The sequence below is a fragment of the Cebus imitator genome, unplaced genomic scaffold, assembly GCF_001604975.1.
Source record: "Cebus imitator isolate Cc_AM_T3 unplaced genomic scaffold, Cebus_imitator-1.0 Scaffold28, whole genome shotgun sequence".
NCBI classification, from domain to species: Eukaryota; Metazoa; Chordata; class Mammalia; order Primates; family Cebidae; genus Cebus; species Cebus imitator.
The window spans coordinates 6,116,059-6,136,710 of NW_016107343.1; the positions used below are offsets into that span (position 1 = coordinate 6,116,059).

General features: G+C 41.4%; 2 protein-coding genes across 4 annotated transcripts in view; both read left to right on the forward strand.

The window, feature by feature from the left end:
* The window catches only part of UBE4A (ubiquitination factor E4A), a 45,549-nt gene extending 39,627 nt beyond the window's left edge, over window positions 1-5,922 (forward strand). For both annotated transcript variants that reach the window (XM_017523419.2, XM_017523420.2), the window contains exon 20: window positions 3,026-5,922. In XM_017523419.2, coding sequence (XP_017378908.1) covers window positions 3,026-3,152 — 127 coding nt within the window. In that variant the 3' untranslated portion in view covers window positions 3,153-5,922. The remainder of the gene's footprint in view (window positions 1-3,025) is intronic.
* A 2,573-nt stretch (window positions 5,923-8,495) lies between these two features.
* On the forward strand, window positions 8,496-19,201 carry ATP5MG (ATP synthase membrane subunit g). Of its 2 annotated transcripts, XM_017523421.1 has the most exons (4): window positions 8,496-9,386; window positions 14,508-14,620; window positions 16,734-16,781; window positions 18,998-19,201. In XM_017523421.1, exons 1-4 carry the CDS (start codon window positions 9,335-9,337, stop codon window positions 19,094-19,096), a joined length of 312 nt encoding a protein of 103 aa, XP_017378910.1. In that variant the 5' UTR covers window positions 8,496-9,334; the 3' UTR covers window positions 19,097-19,201. The 2 variants fall into 2 exon arrangements, with proteins under 2 accessions (XP_017378910.1, XP_017378911.1); XM_017523422.1 differs by lacking the exons at window positions 16,734-16,781; window positions 18,998-19,201 and having other exon boundaries at window positions 14,508-14,872.
* The last annotated feature ends 1,451 nt before the right edge of the window (window positions 19,202-20,652 follow it).

Below are 20,652 nucleotides of genomic sequence, written 5' to 3' on the forward strand. Positions count from 1 at the left end.
ACCTGAGGTCAGAAGTTCAAGACCAGCCTGACCAAGATGGTGAAACTCCGTCTTTAAAAGAAGAAAGAAAGGCCGGGCGCGGTGGCTCACGCCTGTAATACCAGCACTTTGGGAGGCCAAGGCGGGTGGATCACGAGGTCAAGAGATCGAGACCATCCTGGTCAACATGGTGAAACCCCGTGTCTACTAAAAATACAAAAAAAATCAGCTGGGCATGGTGGTGCGTGCCTGTAATCCCAGCTACTCAGGAGGCTGAGGCAGGAGAATTGCCTGAACCCAGGAGTCGGAGATTGCGGTGAGCCAAGATCGCGCCATTGCACTCCAGCCTGGGTAACAAGAGTGAAACTCCGTCTCAAAAAAAAAAGAAAAAAAAGAAGAAAGAAAGAAAGAAAAGACAGGAATGAAGCAATAAATGGTAGCTTATTAGCTACTTAATCGGCCCCTTAACTTTTTTTAGTGCAGCATTAGGTAGAAATGGGTACTGAGAGACACTATTTATATACTTATTTATCTATTTTTTTGAGACAGGGTATTGCTCTGTCACCAGGCTGGAGTGTAGTGGCATGATCTCAGCTCACTGTAGCCTCACCTTCCTGGGCTCAAGCAACCCTCCCACCTCAGCCCCACCACGTAGCTGGGACCACAGGCCATGCACCACCATGCCTGGCTTATTTTTGTATTGTTTGTAGAGAAGGAGTCTGTCTGTGTTGCCCAGGCCAGTCCCAAACTCCTGGGCTCAAGCAGTCCACCCACCTCAGCCTTCCAAAGTGCTAGGATTACAGGCAGAGCCACCTTGTTTGGCCTCTCCATATTTAAAATTAATTTATAGCAAGCCAGGCATGGTGGCTCACATCTGTAATCCCAGCACTTTGGGAGGCAGAGGTGGGTGGATCATTTTCAGAAGTTCGAGACCAGCCTGGCCAACATGGTGAAACCCTGTCTCTACTAAAAATAAACAAATTAGCCAGGAATGGTGGCACATGCCTGTAATCTCAGCTACTCCAGAGGCTGAGGCAGGAGAATTACTGCAACCTGAGAGGTGGAGGTTGCAGTGAGCCGAGATCACACCACTGCACTCCAGCCTGGGCAATAGACCTATACTCTGTCTCAAAAAAAAAACAAAATTGTTTTATCTCTACAAAAAAATTATTTTTGCCAGGCATGGTGGCTCATGCCTGTAATCCCAGCACTTTGGGAGGCCAAGGCGGGCAGATCACCTGAGGTTAGGAGTTCAAGACCAGCCTGACCAATATGGAGAAACCCCATCTCTACTAAAAACACAAAATGAGCTGGGTGTGATGGTTCATGCCTATAATCCCAGCTACTTGGGAGGCTGAGGCAGGAAATCGCTTGAACCCAGGAGGCAGAGGTTGTGGCGAACTGAGATCATACCATTGCACTCCAGCCTGGACAACAAGAGCGAAACTCCATCTCAAAAAAATAAATAAAATAAATAATTATTCTTAATTAGCCAACTGTAGTGGCATATGCCTGTAGTCCTGGCTACTCAAGAGGCTGAGGCAGATCGCTTGGGCACAGGAATTCAAGGCTGCACTGAGTTATGACTGCACTACTGCAATCATAACTGAGCCAAGATTGCACCACTGCACTCCAGCCTGGGCAACAGATCGAGATTCTGTCTCAGAAGAAAAAAAAAATTCTACCTCATGCTATTTGGTATTAAGCATTCACTATATGGATTATGCTATGCTAGGTGGTATGTCGTTTGCAAAGTGTCAATGAAAATTTATATTTTATAGTGGCCTCAATATAGAGAGAAGATGTATTAGCCCTTAAAGTATGTCATAAACCACGCTTGTCCTCGCTGCATGTGTGGGCCAGGATGGCTCAAAATGTGGCCCAACACAAATTCATAAAGTTTCTTAAAACATGGTGTTTTTTTGTTTTTTTTTTTTGCAATTTTTGTTTTTTTAGCTTACTAGCTATTGTTAGTCTTGATATATTTTATGTATGGGCCAAGACAATTTTTCTAATGTGGTCTAGGGAAGCCAAAAACCTGACACCTGTCATAAACCTACTTACATGTCAGAAAACCATGATCTGCATTTACATGCATAGCAATCAACTAACCAAATCAAATGTTAGTCTACAAGGCTTTCTTCCTTAAATTCTTATATTGCTCTAAGAATCTGTCACTTTAATTACAAATAGTTATTTACACTGACATAAGTGTACAGTGTCTCTGCCTTAGAGAAATCTAAAGGTGACAGAAGCATAGCATTTTTTAAGCTCTTGTAATTAAGTATCATCTGAACAGCAGTATTGAGATAAGGTTTATTAAGAAGTAGAGGCTGGCCGGGCATGGTGGCTAACACTTGTAATCCAAGCACTTTGGAGGCCAAGGCAGGCAGATCACCTGAGGTAGGGAGTTCAAGACCAGCCTGACCAACATGTTGAAACCCTGTCTTTAAAAAAAAAAAAAAAAGTTAAAAATTAAAAAAAAAAAAGAAATGGAGGCTGGGTGGGTGGCTCACACCTGTAATCCCAGCACTTTGGGAGGCCAAGGCTGGTGGATCACTTGAGGCCAGGAGTTTGAGAGCAGCCTGGCCAACATGGTGAAATCCTGTTTCTACTGAAAGTACAAATGTTAGCTGAGTGTTGTGGTACACACCTGTAATCCCAACTACTCAGGAGGCTGAGGTGGTAGAATGGCTTTAACCCAGGAGGCAGAGGTTGCATTGAACTGATATCATGCCACTATACTCAATCCTGGGTGCTACTGCACTCCAGCCTGGATGACAGGGCAAGACTCTGTCTCAAAAAAAAAAAAAAAAAAAGGAAGGAAGCAAAGAGGGAGGGAGGGAGGAAGGAAGAAACAAGAAAGGAAGGAAGGCTCCTGAATCATCTTTTTCTTACTCTTTCTAACCCCAACTCAGCATCTGACTCAAAGTTATAATAAACTCTGGCTTCATTCTTAAGATGAAATGCCCAGGTGTTCTATTTTTGGCTTAGAATGTTAGAACTTATGGAAATAACCCGATTTCTCTTTCTCTCTTCATCCCAGTGACCAAACAGATCCTTTTAACCGTAGTCCCCTCACCATGGACCAGATCCGGCCAAACACAGAACTAAAAGAAAAAATCCAACGGTGGCTTGCAGAGAGGAAACAACAAAAGGAGCAACTTGAATAGATACTGTGAACTAACCAAACCAAAACCAACCCCAGAGTGCAGATAAACAATTGTTTGTGGTTTCTCTCTTTCTGGTTCTGTTCCTTTTCTTTTTTTTTTTTTTTTTCTAAATTAGAGAACTGCTCTTGCTGAAATTATGATAGTTAAGATTCCTAAGAACTTGACAGTGCTCCCCTGGCTTGCAGGAAATTATAGCATCACCAAGTTTAGAAATCATCACTAATTTTCACCCTCTGTTGTCTCCTCATATTCTTTTCTTCTTCCTTTTCTTAAATGAAATTATATTATTTCAACTACTAAAACTTCCTACCACCCTATTTCTCTTCCAATTACTGTTCAAACATTTTTGGTGAGTGCTGCCTTTATAAATATATAATGTCACATATTTCAGTGACAGCTGATATTATCAGAAAATCTTGTGTTATCCTGTGTATTTACTAGTCCTCATGATCTATACTTAAGCCCTTTTCTGTGTTACAGAATAACTTCACATAAAAGCAGATACCTTGAAGTTTGTGTAGACTTTTGAATAAGATGATAGATGAGAATTTTTTTTAAAGAATTTAAAGGAATCTTATGCAACTTCTGTTGGTAGCTCTTAATTTTGTTATAGAGTCTTTTTAATGAGGATTGGTAAGGGAGATGTAGTTTTGACACTTTAGTCAAAAAATTTCTGGGGTGAGGAGACTGTTGGGCCCTTATTCTCTTATGAAAATGTGTTTCTACAAGGACTAGGCCTAAGTAGATTTAGGCGAGTATCATATCCATGAAAAATGTCATTTTAAGACACTAATATCAATAGTGTATAGTGTGAGATATATACATACACACACACACCATGTGCTTTTTTATGTTGATTTAGGGTAAACTGAGTACCACTTTATATTTTCTGTTCCATAGTGAGATGTATGTAGTATGTGGCCATGTTTACTAACATACTCATTCTTGACAAAATTCTGAGATTATAAAATGTATATAGTTAATATTTGTTTGGGCTTGTGACCTGACTTCTAAGGGCTGCTTCTAACACAGCCTTAGGTCTTCAATTAACAAAGTAGGAATCTGAGCACAACCTTGTCCATAAGCCATTTTAAATATACACTTAGCCCTGTGTAGTTAGTAAGTGGATGGACACCACTGTAATTGAGCTTGAGCTCACTACTCAATTGTGCAGCTTAATATGCTAACTAGGGACATTCCCCTATGGATTGTCTTTATATCACTATCTTTCTAAACCCAGAGATATCATAAGTGACAAGAAAAGTGATAGGATCAAGAAACGGGTGTCACTGCTTCATTTGGAACATGTTATTAACTACGGTCTCTTTCAAATAAAACAGTAGTTTTATATTTCAACACAAGTGGCTATAAGCAGTCCTTGATGTGTTTTTGATGGTATCAACTGGAAAGCCTCAAATTTAAGAGGGCTTCCCACCCCAGATATAAAATAGATGTTGCCTGTTGCTGTGCTTATAAATGAAAAAGAAGTTGAGGACACTTTTGCAAATGCCAGAATGTAAGATTCATTCAGTGTGCTCCCCGGGCCTTTAAGGCATGGGTTGACAGGATTTGTTTTCTAAAATTAGCTTCATTCAATATTTATTATCCTTCTTTCCCTCTCAGAGAATGAACTATGTATAAAATAAGCTTCTGCCTATTTGCATTTATCCTCCAAACCCAATCTAGTAGGATGTTCAATCGAGTAGACTGTTTTCATTTTAAAAACAAGAGGGGAGAAGACCAGAGTTTTTCAGGAGAAAACAGGAGGAAAATGGGCACAAAAACTCAGAAGGCAGCTATTCCCAGCAGCTTCCTAGTTAACAACCTCCATGCTGCCTCCAGTCTCTGTATTCTTCTGTATTTAACCTTCAGATTGTAAGCCTTTTCTGGCAAGCTTGTCTTCTTTTCTTAAGCTCTTTTCCTGGAAGTTTTTATGAATGGCTATGGCACCATTAATGCTGCTGAATATCTGTAAACTCTTTGCACAGGCAAGTGTGTAGCTTAAGGCCACTACGGTAAGGAAACCAAGTGTCCTCTGTGCCTTTTTTCATTCGGTGAAGTAATTTAAGGACATCCAAAAAAATTAGACTTTAAAAAGTTATCATCTTGGTTCAACACCATGTGTATATACCCGTGGAAGCTTAAAAAGGTGTTTCGTCTGGAACTTAGAAGCAGCTCTAAATCTGGTAGAGCTGAGTTTCTAACATACCTAGTTTCATGTGTTGGCTTTCCTGGAATATGACAGAAAATGAAGACTCTTTACTCAGCTCTGGTATTGCTCATAACTTACCAAGAGGCTAATACTAAACTTGGAAAATTGTTTATGTTTTATCAAGCAGTGTGGGTTTTGTTTTTTAATATAGTTTTCAATGGATATGTGAAAACTGAAGGAAACTTTAAAGGTTTTTTAATGGTGCAGGTGAAGATGCCAGTTGCTATTTGGTATCACACTCTACAAAAGCTTCATTACTTTATTTGATGCTGGTTGCTAAGCAGCCACTGCACAGAGCATAAGTCTACTGGGTGCCTTTACAAGCCAGAGGCTGATGCTGCAGTGTTGATGTCATGTGAGGAAATAATGCACATGCTCTAATTGCTCAACAGGAAATGAACCTAGAAACAGAAAATGAAGAACAAAAAGGTTGATTGAAATAAAACTTGATCAACACAACTGTATTTTGAAACATTCCAGGAAGGTTACTACTTGTCAAACTTGCCTGGCAGTGTTTGTTCAAAACTTGTATTTAATAAATGAACACCTGACTTACAACCTTTGTTATCACTTTATTACAATATGAAAAGTTAGTGCCAGTTTCAGAAATCCCCCTGAAAACTTAGAGGATTCTGACTTTTCACTCTTTTTTTTTAGATAGGTAATATCAAATATGTGTGACCTGGCTGACCCAGCCTGCCATACCAGGCCTCTGGAGGGGACCCTGGGGTTACCCTCAGGAGATGAATGTCATGGCATGGTTTTCCTAACCAGCTCTCTTTTGGCTTCACTGTTTTTCCTTTGTCTGGCCTGAACCCCAGGTCTCTGGAATCATTTGCTGTTATCTTCCCTTTGCTTGCTCGTTTCTGTACCCCTGCCATGCAAGATCTCAGTCTAGATTAACTCAGCCATTCCCCTCTGCTGCAATATCCAAACTGCAGACCATTGATGGAGGATAAACAAAATTTTTAGAATGGTGCAACCACAGACTTGTCTCTGTTGTTGCCCAACAACCCTTCTGTGTATCCTTCAGCTATTCCAAACTTTGGCCTCCTTCCTCAAATTCCTTCCCATCCTCCCCTCCCGTTTACCGCTTGCACTCTGATGACTTTGTCTTCTATTTTGCTGGGAAGATAAAAACCTCAGAGTCTTTGAAGACTTTCAGACTTCTCTCCCATCATCCCATCTGTGGAAAAGGCCCCATAGATCCCTGGCTATTTCTCCTTTCCTGCCTCATTAGGGCTCTTGTCAATATCCCTTCTCATCAGGCAGGGTGGCCTGTGCCTGTAATCCCAGAGCTAAGCGAGAGGCTGAAGTGGGATGATCGCTTGAGGCCAGGAGTTTAAGACCAGCCTGGAAAATATGGCAAGACCCCCATCTCTAAATAAATAAATCATTGCCTCTCTCTGTCTTCAATTTCTCCCGAGTTGCACATCCCCCTTTGGTTTTCTGGCTTGTAATCCTTTACAGTCATATTTCTTCACAATTCACCCTGGCTTCTATCCTAATTTTTTGAAGCTGCATTAATGTTAAAGATTTCCATATTGCTAAATTAACTTTCCCATCCTTAATTTGACTTCTCTGCAGTATACTAGGGCAGGAGAATCACTCTTTCATTGAAAAGTTCTTAGCTCCTGATATCACTTCTAATTTTTCTTTTCACCTCTCTAACCATTCCATAAATCAGAGATTTACTTCTGCTCAGACTTCTCCAGGATATTTACAGTTCTGTTCCTCTCATCAAATGCCACTTCCCTACATAACATCTTTTCCTTCTCATATTAAACTATGAAGTTTCAGCTCTGTAGTATACAGCTGTTCACTCACACGTCGGCTCAAGGATCTTCTCTAGGAAGTATGCTCAAATCAGCACCATGCCTGATCTCATAGAATGCCCATCTCTGAGTTTACATTCCAACTTCTTCAGATCTCAACTCTGCCACTTCCAAATTGTGTGGTCATTTTTCAAGCTCAGTCTCAACGGGAACAATGCCTTAAGACACAGGCTTTCGCCGGGCGCGGTGGCTCAAGCCTGTAATCCCAGCACTTTGGGAGGCCGAGGCGGGTGGATCACGAGGTCAAGAGATCGAGACCATCCTGGTCAACATGGTGAAACCCCATCTCTACTAAAAATACAAAAAAATTAGCTGGGCATGGTGGCGCGTGCCTGTAATCCCAGCTACTCAGGAGGCTGAGGCAGGAGAATTGCCTGAACCCGGGAGGCGGAGGTTGCGGTGAGCCGAGATCGCGCCACTGCACTCCAGCCTGGGTAACAAGGCCGAAACTCCGTCTCAAAAAAAAAAAAAAAAAAAAAAAAAGACACAGGCTTTCTTTAAATTACAAAATGCCTGGCATAGTGTTGGCGTTCAGTACGTGTGATTTTGTTCCTGACATCTACACAGCTCCTTGTAGCTAATTAGGGAGTTAGGGGAAATGGATTCCAATCCTGATAGAGGATTTTGGGGAGAGTGGGATTACAAAAAATCAGCTTTAAAAAGGGCTATCGGCGGCCGGGCGCGGTGGCTCACGCCTGTAATCCCAGCACTTTGGGAGGCCGAGGTGGGTGGATCACGAGGTCAAGAGATCGAGACCATCCTGGTCAACATAGTGAAACCCCGTCTCTACTAAAAATACAAAAAATCAGCTGGGCATGGTGGCGCATGCCTGTAATCCCAGCTACTCAGGAGGCTGAGGCAGGAGAATTGCCTGAACCCAGGAGGCGGAGGTTGCGGTGAGCCGAGATCGCGCCATTGCACCCCAGCCTGGGCAACAAGAGCGAAACTCCATCTCAAAAAAAAAAAAAAAAAAAGGGCTATCGGCCGGGCGCAGTGGCTCACGCCTGTAATCCTAGGACTTCGGGAGGCCAAAGCTGGAGAATCACCTGAGGTCAGGAGTTCAAGGCCAGCCTGGCCAACATGGCAAAACCCCATCTCTACTAAAATTACAAAAATTAGCCGGGCATGGTAGCGCGCCTGTAATCCCAGCTACTCGGGAAGCCGAGGCAGGAGAAGCGCTTGAACCCGGGAGGTAGAGGTTGTAGTGAGCCGAGATCGCGCCACTGCACTCCAGCCTGCGCGATGGGAGCAAGACTCCAACTCAAAAAAAAAAAAAAAAAGGTTGGGGATTATGGGGCCAGGCGCGGTGGCTCACCCTGTAATCCCAGCACCTAGGCGAGCGGATCATTTGAGGCCAGGCGTTCGAGACCAGCCTGACCAACATGGTGAAACCCCGTCTCTACTAAAAATACAATAACTTGCCGGGCGTGGTGGCTGGTGCCTGTAGTCCAATCTACTCGGGAGACTGATGCACGACTATCGCTGGAACCCGGGGGCCGGAGGTTGCAGTGAGCCGAAATCGTGCCACTGCACTTCAGCCTGGGCGACAGAGCAAGACTACCTCAAAAAATAAAAATAAAATGGGCTATGGATTGAGCCGGTTACAGGTTGTGTGGTGCTTGCTAGGCCCCTAACTTTACAGATTTGGCCTTGGACCCTCTCTACCTCTGTACAACGATCGTGTTGGACTAAAAGAATCTCTCAGCGAACTCTTCTCCAATACTGACTTCATACTAGGTCAGCAGGATCACAGCGAAGGAACCCTGCGCGAAATCGCGGAGGTCGGCTGCAAGAAAAGCACTGCAGCTTCAGGGCGCATGCGCATTTCCCCTCCTTGCCGGTTTTCCGGGTCTCTACGAGTGGCTGCCCCACAAAATGCCTGCTTCTCTGCAGCATCCCACTGTTCTTCACATGCTCTCTAATATCACCTTTTCATATCCACTTTCTCCTCCATGTTGAAAAAAATAAATTGACAGACTAGATCCTGCAAAGATCTTTGGACATTTAAATATCTTGGACCGGCGCGGAAAGAGGCGGCCTGACCTTGGAAGTGGGACGGGGTCCTGCAGTGGGTCCTTCCGGGGGGGTGACATTCAACTGGCCGTTCGGGGCGACGGACTTTCCATTCCAGAACCATGGCCCAATTTATCCGTAACCTTGTGGAGAAGACCCCGGCGCTGGTGAACGGTGAGCCCGATATGAGACTGGCGAGGGGGGGCACACGGACGGCGAGGAGGCCTGCGATGGCCTGAGAGGTAGAAGCAGGCGGCAAAGACTCGAGGGGCCTTGCGGGAGCCGGGGCGGGATGGCCTGCAGGTGGAGGGAGCTGGAGGCAGGTTGGCGACTCTCCTTCAGCCTTCCGCTCGCTTGGCCTGCAGATTGGGTTCTCTACACAGCCTAGAAGTTCCTGAATTCTAGCCATGACGGGGAAGAGAGGTAGCGTGAAGGATGCCCGGCAGCTGCAGCCATTACGCCCCCTGAGATCGCTAAGAGCAGGGATCTGGGCGGCTTGGCTCTGTTAGGAGAGCCAAGAAAAGGAAGGGCAGAAGCGTGTGAATGTGCATCAATTCGGCCTCATCACATGGTCCGGTTCTCAGTGAAATATTTGGAAGTCTACAGAAATGTTTAAGGATGGGTGAGCTTTTTGAACGTTCCTTTGACGGATTCTGAGATACTTCCGCTTTAATCTGAGGGAAGCTTTAGGTGGAAATGGACTTCATGGATGAGTATCCGTGCCCCGAGAATCATAGAATGGGTTCCGTATAAACAGTAATCTTTGTTTTTACACCTTAGCATTCGTGGAATTTTTTCAGCTTGAAGAGCCTCACTGGTAGACCGCTGTATTTCACAATAACCCTGAATAATCCCAGCCCCTGAGTACTAGTTTATTCGGCCAGTTAATATTTCAATTGTCTTCTCAGTGGTAAGCTTTTCATTTTATTCCTGAAGTGAGATAAGCTAAATTGACGTAAGTTTTTCCTAGGTGTGCTATATTCCAGTAAGCGACTGAAGGTCAGATCTCTTAACTTTCGCTCAGATTTATAAAATGTTCGTAGAAAACAGAATTTTTTAAAAAAATGTTATATTTTTGAGCCTATTTTGCTGTGTTTGAGTTTGATTTGGGTATTTTATTTTCTTTCTTTCCTGCCCCCCACCCCAGAAGACAGGGACTCACTCTGCAGTGGCTCACTGCAGCCCCCGACTCCCAGGCTCAAGCGATCCTTCCACCTCAGCCTCCTGAGTAGCTGGGATCACAGGCGCACACCACCATGCCTGGCTAATTTTTGTATGTTTTGTAGAGACAGGATTTCGTGATGTTGCCCAGACTAGTCTCTAACTCCTGGGCTCAAGAGATCCTCCCGCCTCGGCCTCCCGAAGTGCTGGAGTTACAAGCGTGAGCCACAGGGCCATCCGGGTATTTTATTCATTCTCTCCTCTCTTCCCTCCATCACCAGCCAAACTCTGAGTTATTGAAGCCTCTCCTGCAGAACCTCACAGCCTACCAGTGAAACATTTTACACATTTTCCTAAACAATTTCTTAAACTTGCAAGAAAATCTTTACTAAGATTAACACGATATCTATCATAGAGCTCTTCGATTTTATATAAATCAAAAGAGATGACCCTGCATGGTGGCTCGTGTCTGTAATCCCAGCACTTTGGGAGGCCAAGGCAGGCAGATCACTTCAAGTCAAGAGTTCAAGACCAGCCTGGCAAACATGATAAAACCCCATCTCTACTAAAAATACAAAAATTCGCCAGGTGTGGTGGTGCAGGACTGTAATCCCAGCACTTTGGAAGGCCAAGGCGGGTGGATCACCTGAGGTCAGGAGTTCCAGACCAGCCTGGCCAACATGGTGAAACTTCGTCTCTACTAAAACAAAAATTAGCAGGGTGTGGTGGCAGGCACCTGTAATCCCAGCTAGTCAGGAGGCTGAGTCAGGAGAATCGTTTGAACCCAGGAGGGAGAGGTTGGTTGCCATGAGCCGAAATCGCACCACTGCACTCCACCTGGCAACAGAGTGAGACTCCGTCTCAAAGAAAAACAAAAAACAAACAAACAACAACAACAAAAAAAAAAAACAGAAAAAAAAGATTGGAGGCTTCACTCTGGACTTTGTGGATGATTTAAGGCATATTTCAAGTGGATTTTTTTTTTTCTGGTGTGGCTTTCACATTTTTTCGGTGGCACATATTAAGGAATTGCAAACTAATGACAAAATCTAAAAGGAAAAGTAAGTAATTTTATGAAATATATAAACCCTTCCCTCCATTATTGTGAACAATTGAAAAATAACTTGTTATTCTTCCAAAAGTACTTAGAAAGGAGGACTCAGCTGGGCCAGAATGTTAATGTGGAACTACATTTTGCTTCATAACATACATAGGCTAGTGTATTAAATGTGAGTGTTAAATAGTTAATAAAAATTACTGACTACATGTGTTAATTCTTCTAAGGGGCCAAAGAGGCTTATGGAAATAAGTAATTTTATCATCAGGCTTGCCTAGGAAGATCATAGAGTGTGATTTTTTTTCACCCTTAACTAAACTGTAGACTTTATTTGTATTTCAACAGTTTTTCCATTAATCTCTTTCAGTTCCAGGGTCCAATCCAGTGTACCACATTGCATTTAGCTTCTGTGTCTTCCCAGCCTTCTCTGGTCTGGGACAGTTTCCCACTCTTCCCTCATCTTTCCTGACCTTGACAGTCTTAAGGTGTCTAGGTATCTGTCTTGTCTAAGTATCTGTCTAGGTATCTTGAATAATTTCCTCAATCTGGATTGGTCTGATGTTTTTCTCATGCTTAGTCTGGAACTATGGATTTTGAGGAAATGCCAAAGGGATGAGGTGCCCTAATCACATGTCAGGAGGTATATGATGTTCCTATGACATCACTGGTGATAAAAGATTTCATCACTTGGTTATAGGTTCCTCCTCTGTAAAATTACTGTTTTTTCTCTCAGTGTTCTGTTCTTTAGAAACAAATAACTAAGCCTATCCCATAAAGGCAGGGTGTGATTACAGTGGGGGATTCCATCTCCTATAGGAGGGAATATCTACATAAATTAAATAGAATTCTTCTGTGAGAAAGATTTGTCTCTTCTCCTTTTATTTATCTAATCACTTATTGTATGGACTTGCACATTTATTTCGTACTTTGTATATCAAATATCATATTATTGCTCAAATTATTTCAGCCTCAGCTATTCGAAAGCTCTTTCGGGTTAGCACCTGTCTGTCCCTTTGACATGCCCTTTCACTTTCTAGTGCTACAAGATGCTTCAGATTTATATTGCATTTACCCTGTCCCTGCTTTAGAATCAGGCATTTCTCCAAGGATCCTTAGTTTGTTTTATTGGACAATAGAATTGAGAAACTAAGGTCTGGGTGCTGTGTATGTTCCTTGCTACTAGAATATCACACTTCTAGGTCCTTCAATTGACAGGGATGTAGATATGTATCCATATAGATGGGTATATGTGTATACATGTGTACTAACCCATGCAGATACATGAATATGTGTATATAAAATTGTTTCTGTGTCTATTAATCAGTGTACGTATTAAGCTAAACATGAGTCCAACTCTAACCCAGTACCATTGGGTTTATTCTTGCTTCACCTCCACGGAGAAACCTAGCTCCCACCATCTACCATTCATTATGTTTTATCTCTTGTATACATGTAAAGCAGTTTCAAACTCTTGAACCTGTATCCCCTAAGAAACAAATTTAGCACCTAAAATAGTGTTTATGTACAGTATACTGAATCATGTTTTTATAGGGTGAAATGCCTATGTGTTGGAGTTTTGTTTGTTTGTTTGTTTGTTTGTTTTTGAGACAGTCTTGTTCTGTCACCAGGCGCCAGGCTGGAATGCAGTGGCGCGACCTCGTCTGACTGCAGTCTCCTCCTCCCAAGTTCAAGCAATTCTCCTGCCTCAGTGTTGGAGATAATATTAAAGACAGTTGGTTGACTGGTCCACAAGACTGTACTTTTTTTGCTTGCCCCATCTTACAGGCATTGGCAGTTCTATTTGGAACTACCTCTTGGAGATTTGTGTCTGCTTCAAGGTATGCCCATACCCCCAAACACAGAAGATGAGAGAGACAAGGGAGATAGTAATTCAGAAATACTTAAATAGAGGCAGTTAATACAAGGAAAACACCAAGAGGCTTGAGTAATCAGTCTTTGAACAACAGACACTTTATGGATGTTCATGCTATTTTTATTACATTTCTCTTATAATTTTTGAAACAGTCTCATTCTGTCCCCCAGGCTGGAGTGTAATGGTGAGATCTTGGCTCACTGCAACCTCTGGCTCCCGGGTTCAAGTGATCTTGTGCCTCAGCCTCCCAAGTAGCCGGGACTACAGGCACACACCACCATGCCCAGCTAATTTTTGTAGTTTTAGTAAAGACAGGGTTTCACCATGTTGGCCAGGCTGGTCTCAAATTCCTGGCCACAAGTGATCTTCCCTCCTCGGCCTCCCAAAATTCTGGGTTTATGGGCATGACCACTGCACCTAGCCTCTCTTGTAATTTTTTTAAAATAAAAAATGTCTTTCTCTTTCTGAAATCACTACCACAATCCACACAGCTACCCTGGTTGCTAATGATCTCTTCTCTTGAGATAGTAAATACCTTGAGGAATTCCAGCTTAGTAATAGATTCTAGTTTTGGCTGTTCTTAACAATACATGTAGGTTTTACTTTTATTATTTGTGGTGTCTTTGGAAGAGGAGCAGCTGTGCTTTTGTTAGAGAAAGAATTTAATCCAGCACATATTGATAAGGATACCAAAATGGGTACCAGTTTTTATAATTGCATCTGGATTTATAGATAATGTTATGATAAGTTTTAATCTTGTTCTTAAGAGTGCCATTCTAAATCCTTCATCCCTTTCTTCACCTCTTCCTCTTTCTTCAAATTTGCTGGTCTTTCTACAAGAAAATATGAATAAACTGACTGTTCTCTTGTTTTTAAATGCAGCTTCTAGCATCTTTACAGTTAGCTAGATTTGTCATTCATAAATGAAATGCAGTTCTAGCTGGCCACTAGTGAAGAACTGGCATAATTGAATGTGCTTGTAGCATCCTGCCTGATTGAACGTCCCTGTGGCACAGGTGTTCTGCTTCTTTAAAAGCCTCTTGTTACCAGGGAGCAGCTTTGACTTTTCACACCGGGTACACATTTGGTACAAGCAGTGAATGAAGGTGATGCATGAATAAATATTTCTGTCCGGCCCACACATCTGCTTCTTTTGGTCTCTAGTGAGTTCATCCTGGTTTTTTTGTTTTGTCTTGTTTTCCAGCTGCTGTGACTTATTCGAAGCCTCAGTTGGCCACATTTTGGTACTACGCCAAGGTTGAGCTGATTCCTCCCACCCCTGCTGAGATCCCTAGAGCTATTCAGAGCCTGAAAGAAATAGTCAATAGCACTCAGACTGGTAGCTTCAAACAACTCACAGTTAAGGAAGCTGTGCCGAATGGTTTGGTGGCCACTGAGGTGTTGATGTGGTTTTATGTCGGAGAGATCATAGGCAAGCGTGGCATCATTGGCTATGATGTTTGAAGACCAATCTTTAACATCTGGTTATATTTGATTTATTATTTGAGTGTTGTTGGACCACGTGTGATCAGACTGCTATCTGAATAAAATAAGATGTGTTAAAAATCAGTGTTTTTTCCATCAAATATTCTATGAAAGGTCATGATTTCTCTTGATATTAAGCTGGGTTGGCTTTAAACAACTCTAAATGCACGTCTATTTTGCCTGAAATTGGAAAGGATACATGTGGCGATATTAATCTAGTACATGAATATATGAGGATAACATTTTAATTTGAAGGTTTCAAATATATATATTTAAACTTTATTTCCAAAAGAGTGAGAGTAAGGTCTTGGGAAAACTAGAACTTGCTATAATAGGAGAAATAGTAATACCATATGCCAAAGTGATAAGGTGAATCATGTCAGTAGTTAGAATAACGTTTCCACTGTTTCTTTTTACTAAAATCACAGAAAGACCCTGTTGACAACATCTATGTCTATAACAATGTTAGAGTAATTCTTGTCATCTTGAATACAGCCTCCCCAAGAGAGAACAGGGTGCTATTCTAAGTATATATCTTTGTAGCATCTTTAACAGTAGGACAGAGCCATGACCTACATTTTAAATCTGACTTTGATGTGTGTTATTCACTTGTCTGGTTTTACTACCTTTGCAAAAAAACTCTCTTATAGATAAATTAAACAAGGTTATTATTTAGCACCTTCCCTGGGTCAAAATGTATATTATGTCCTGAAGTAAATGAAGTGATTGGTATTAGTCTGTCTTCTGGAGTGATTTTATTGGGAATATAGGAAAGACCGATCATTCCTTGGCTTTTCCCAGGGATTTTACAATCCTTAATTGACTCATTGATACTTTTCTAAATCCACTGTTATTCCTGCAGCCACAGCAAAACATGCAATACCAGCTGATGATAACCAAAAGGTGGTTGCATATTTATTGTAAAAGCATTATAGCTCACAATATAGTATTAATCCTTTAATAGTGTTGAACCTTTATCCAGTCAATCTCAAATTTACCCACTGCATTTAGAATACTGCTGCTTTAGCCTAATAAAGGGCACAGCTTATCTAAGCGATGGACAAGAAAGTCCCCATGGAGACTACCACACTGCTGAAATGTGAAGTGATGCTTGTTACTCCTTCTGCAATAAACAGGTGGTCAAAACTGAGACTACCTCTTTTCAAAAAGTAATCAAAAAGACTGCTGTGAGAATGGCAATCTGAGTTTCTTTTTCATGCAGTGCATCATTACTCAAATTAACCGGAAAAAAACAAGGTAGGAGATCAGCTAGTACTAGTTAAAACCTACAGACAGCTAGTTGATTAATGATATGTAATGTGATTTTTTTTTTTAGCTATATGGTCACAGCAGAAGGTCCTCAAAATAAACATTTAATACTCACTTCACTGCAACTTCCTCCTCCTTTGCCATACAGAACACCTCTGATCTCCCCTGTGGCTAATAGTGCATGTACAGAATTTTCTTACGTTAAAATAGCAGTGAGCTCCCTGAAGTGGCCACTTAATTTCACCGGGCTTGTTTTTTGTGTTGTTTTTTTGTTTGTTTGTTTTCCCCCTCAACCCCAAATGTCTTCTAACAGAACTGTTGAAACTTTTGCTGAATTTGTGTGCTGCCAAGTGTTTGTCATTAGCAAACTCAGTGTTTATTGTGTACCTCCTGAGTTCCAGGCACGATTAAAATGGCAGAAACGTTCATGAACAAGACTGTTACCTGTTTCACAGAGTTTGAGCTGGTAAGACAGGTAATTAAGAATGCAATTACTATAATAAGATGTGAGAAGTACTATAATGAGGGAAGAGGAAGGTATGCTTGAAAGGCTAACCCAGGCCGGGCGTGGTGGCTCACGTCTGTAATCCAAGCACTTTGGAGGCCAAGGCGGGCGGATCACCTGAGGTCGGGAGTTCAAGACCAGCCTGACCAACANATTCAGAGCCTGAAAGAAATAGTCAATAGTGCTCAGACTGGTAGCTTCAAACAACTCACAGTTAAGGTAACCATGGGCTAAATGAAAACGGATGTGCATAACAGAAAATGTCTTCCCTTGGGATTTTTCTGATTGTTTTGATTAATATATGTGTTTCCAATGAGGCTGAATCCAACATAACGAGAAAAAAAAGTTTTTTGTTTGTTTGTTTTGAGATGGAGTCTCACTCTGTCCCCCAGGCTGGAGTGCAAGTGGTGCAATCTCGGCTCACTGCAACCTCTACCTCCTGGGTTCAAGCAATTCTCCTGCCTCCACCTCCTGAGTAGCTGGGACTACAGGCGCATGCCACCACACCCAGCTAATTTTTTTTTTCATTTTTAGTAGAGACAGGGTTTCACCATGTTGGCCAGGCTGGTCTCAAACTCCAGACCTCAGGTGATCCACCCACCGTGGCCTCCCAAACTGCTGGGATTATAGCCATGAGCCACCATGCCCAGCTGACTTAATTTAACAGTTTCAGGACACTGTCTTGGGGAAAAGAACAGAAGAAACATTTGATGCTGTTTTGACCACATCCTAAGGAGTAATCAGGGCAGTAGTGTCATTGAATTTACTTTAGCCGTGGGTTGTGTGCAGGTGGCAGAGTTCCCTCAACACAAGGTAGTCTAGTCCCCAAGTTGTGGGCCTTGAAATCTGATTAGTGTTCTGCCTTCAACTGGACACTGACTATTTAAAAATTAAGTCTTCGTATGTCAAGGGGAAAATAAAGTAACCACGTCTTAGGAATGGGACCCAGGGGTCATCCTGGCTCTGATGCTCTGGTTGTTGGAGGTTTAAATCCTATTTTTGACTGCTGAGGAAGATACTTATTTTTCTAATTTTGTCACCAGGGTAGAAATAATTAGCCCATTTTATGTCTTAGTTTCCTAAGCGTCTTAAACCTAGCAAAAAAGTAAGGATATTTATTGGGATTTTTTTTTCCCCTTTCCTGTTTAGATAGTATACTAAAATATGATGGCTTGCTTTGCTGAGTCTGTACTTTTTTCATCTGTATTCCTGGAATTGTCCCCTATTCAGCCAAAGTATCTCTTGAACTATATCACAGTCAGGAAGCTAACACTTCTTATATGTAGGATAAAAGTACCAAACCTGGGTTATTGAATTGTGTGAAGATAAAATCTAAAAACTATAAGAACTGGAACCTGTGGCCATGCGCAGTCACTTCCTACCTGTAATCCCAGCTCTTTGGTAGGCCAAGGTAGGAGGATCACTTGAGGCCAGGAGTTCAGGACCAGCCTGGACAATATAGCAAGGCCCTATCTCTGCCCCAAAAAAAGTGAAAAAAATTTGCCAGGTGCAGTGGCATGCACCTGTAGTCAGGCTGAGGTGAGAGGATTGCTTGAGCCCAGGAGTTAGAGGAGGCAGTGAGCGATGATTGTGCTACTCCCTGAGTGACAGAGTAAGACCCTATCTCTTAAAAGAAAAAAAAAAGAATTGGAACTTGGATTTTATTTGCATGATCCAAGCACAAAGTATAAAAAGCCTAAATAATTGTGGATTTTAGAGCCTACGTCCTGGGAAATATGGTTGCTTTTCAGAAGACTTCCATAAGCTTCTGGCCTAATTTGATGGGGAAAATTCACTTCCAGAAGTGCTAAAAGGAAAAGGTCCAGTTTTGTTATGCAAAGTTATTTTTTCAACTAGAGCTTCAAGATCCATATTTTTGCATGTATTAATAACTGCTTTCTTGAGCCATATGTGTATATTTCTCTTTGGGGCACTAAAATGTTGATATGAATACCAGATACTTGGTAAGAGTCAAGTCAAATACTAAATGAATAAAAATGAGATCTAAAGGGGGAGACAGCACTTCATCCTTCAGCAGATTTTCTTTTGCCAGACAAAAATGTTCAGAGATTCAGCCTTCCTAGAGCCATCCTTTCATATGAATACCCTATCTAAATGTGCCAGCTATCCAGGATGTGGGTTGTTTTAGGGCTCATAAAGTGTCTCATAAACTTATAATGAAAGGGTTAAGTCAGTTCAGGTCTTTAAAGAATGCTTTGAAAGAATTTATAAGCTCTGACTACCTTAGAAAATTGAAAGTTCAAGGGTTCTCAGCAATTGAACAAAAGTAATGTTCATAATTCTCAACTTTGAGTAAAACTGCCTTCTAGCTTGAAAAGCATCTCTATGTTCTTTGTCTCTTAATTCTGGAAAAGAATAGTTTTAAATATATAAGAAAAAAAAAGATACCTTAAAATGTATGCTTCTTTTTTCAGGAAGCTGTGCTGAATGGTTTGGTGGCCACTGAGGTGTTGATGTGGTTTTATGTCGGAGAGATCATAGGCAAGCGTGGCATCATTGGCTATGATGTTTGAAGACCAATCTTTAACATCTGGTTATATTTGATTTATTATTTGAGTGTTGTTGGACCACGTGTGATCAGACTGCTATCTGAATAAAATAAGATGTGTTAAAAATCAGTGTTTTTTCCATCAAATATTCTATGAAAGGTCATGATTTCTCTTGATATTAAGCTGGGTTGGCTTTAAACAACTCTAAATGCACGTCTATTTTGCCTGAAATTGGAAAGGATACATGTGGCGATATTAATCTAGTACATGAATATATGAGGATAACATTTTAATTTGAAGGTTTCAAATATATATATTTAAACTTTATTTCCAAAAGAGTGAGAGTAAGGTCTTGGGAAAACTAGAACTTGCTATAATAGGAGAAATAGTAATACCATATGCCAAAGTGATAAGGTGAATCATGTCAGTAGTTAGAATAACGTTTCCACTGTTTCTTTTTACTAAAATCACAGAAAGACCCTGTTGACAACATCTATGTCTATAACAATGTTAGAGTAATTCTTGTCATCTTGAATACAGCCTCCCCAAGAGAGAACAGGGTGCTATTCTAAGTATATATCTTTGTAGCATCTTTAACAGTAGGACAGAGCCATGACCTACATTTTAAATCTGACTTTGATGTGTGTTATTCACTTGTCTGGTTTTACTACCTTTGCAAAAAAACTCTCTTATAGATAAATTAAACAAGGTTATTATTTAGCACCTTCCCTGGGTCAAAATGTATATTATGTCCTGAAGTAAATGAAGTGATTGGTATTAGTCTGTCTTCTGGAGTGATTTTATTGGGAATATAGGAAAGACCGATCATTCCTTGGCTTTTCCCAGGGATTTTACAATCCTTAATTGACTCATTGATACTTTTCTAAATCCACTGTTATTCCTGCAGCCACAGCAAAACATGCAATACCAGCTGATGATAACCAAAAGGTGGTTGCATATTTATTGTAAAAGCATTATAGCTCACAATATAGTATTAATCCTTTAATAGTGTTGAACCTTTATCCAGTCAATCTCAAATTTACCCACTGCATTTAGAATACTGCTGCTTTAGCCTAATAAAGGGCACAGCTTATCTAAGCGATGGACAAGAAAGTCCCCATGGAGACTACCACACTGCTGAAATGTGAAGTGATGCTTGTTACTCCTTCTGCAATAAACAGGTGGTCAAAACTGAGACTACCTCTTTTCAAAAAGTAATCAAAAAGACTGCTGTGAGAATGGCAATCTGAGTTTCTTTTTCATGCAGTGCATCATTACTCAAATTAACCGGAAAAAAACAAGGTAGGAGATCAGCTAGTACTAGTTAAAACCTACAGACAGCTAGTTGATTAATGATATGTAATGTGATTTTTTTTTTTAGCTATATGGTCACAGCAGAAGGTCCTCAAAATAAACATTTAATACTCACTTCACTGCAACTTCCTCCTCCTTTGCCATACAGAACACCTCTGATCTCCCCTGTGGCTAATAGTGCATGTACAGAATTTTCTTACGTTAAAATAGCAGTGAGCTCCCTGAAGTGGCCACTTAATTTCACCGGGCTTGTTTTTTGTGTTGTT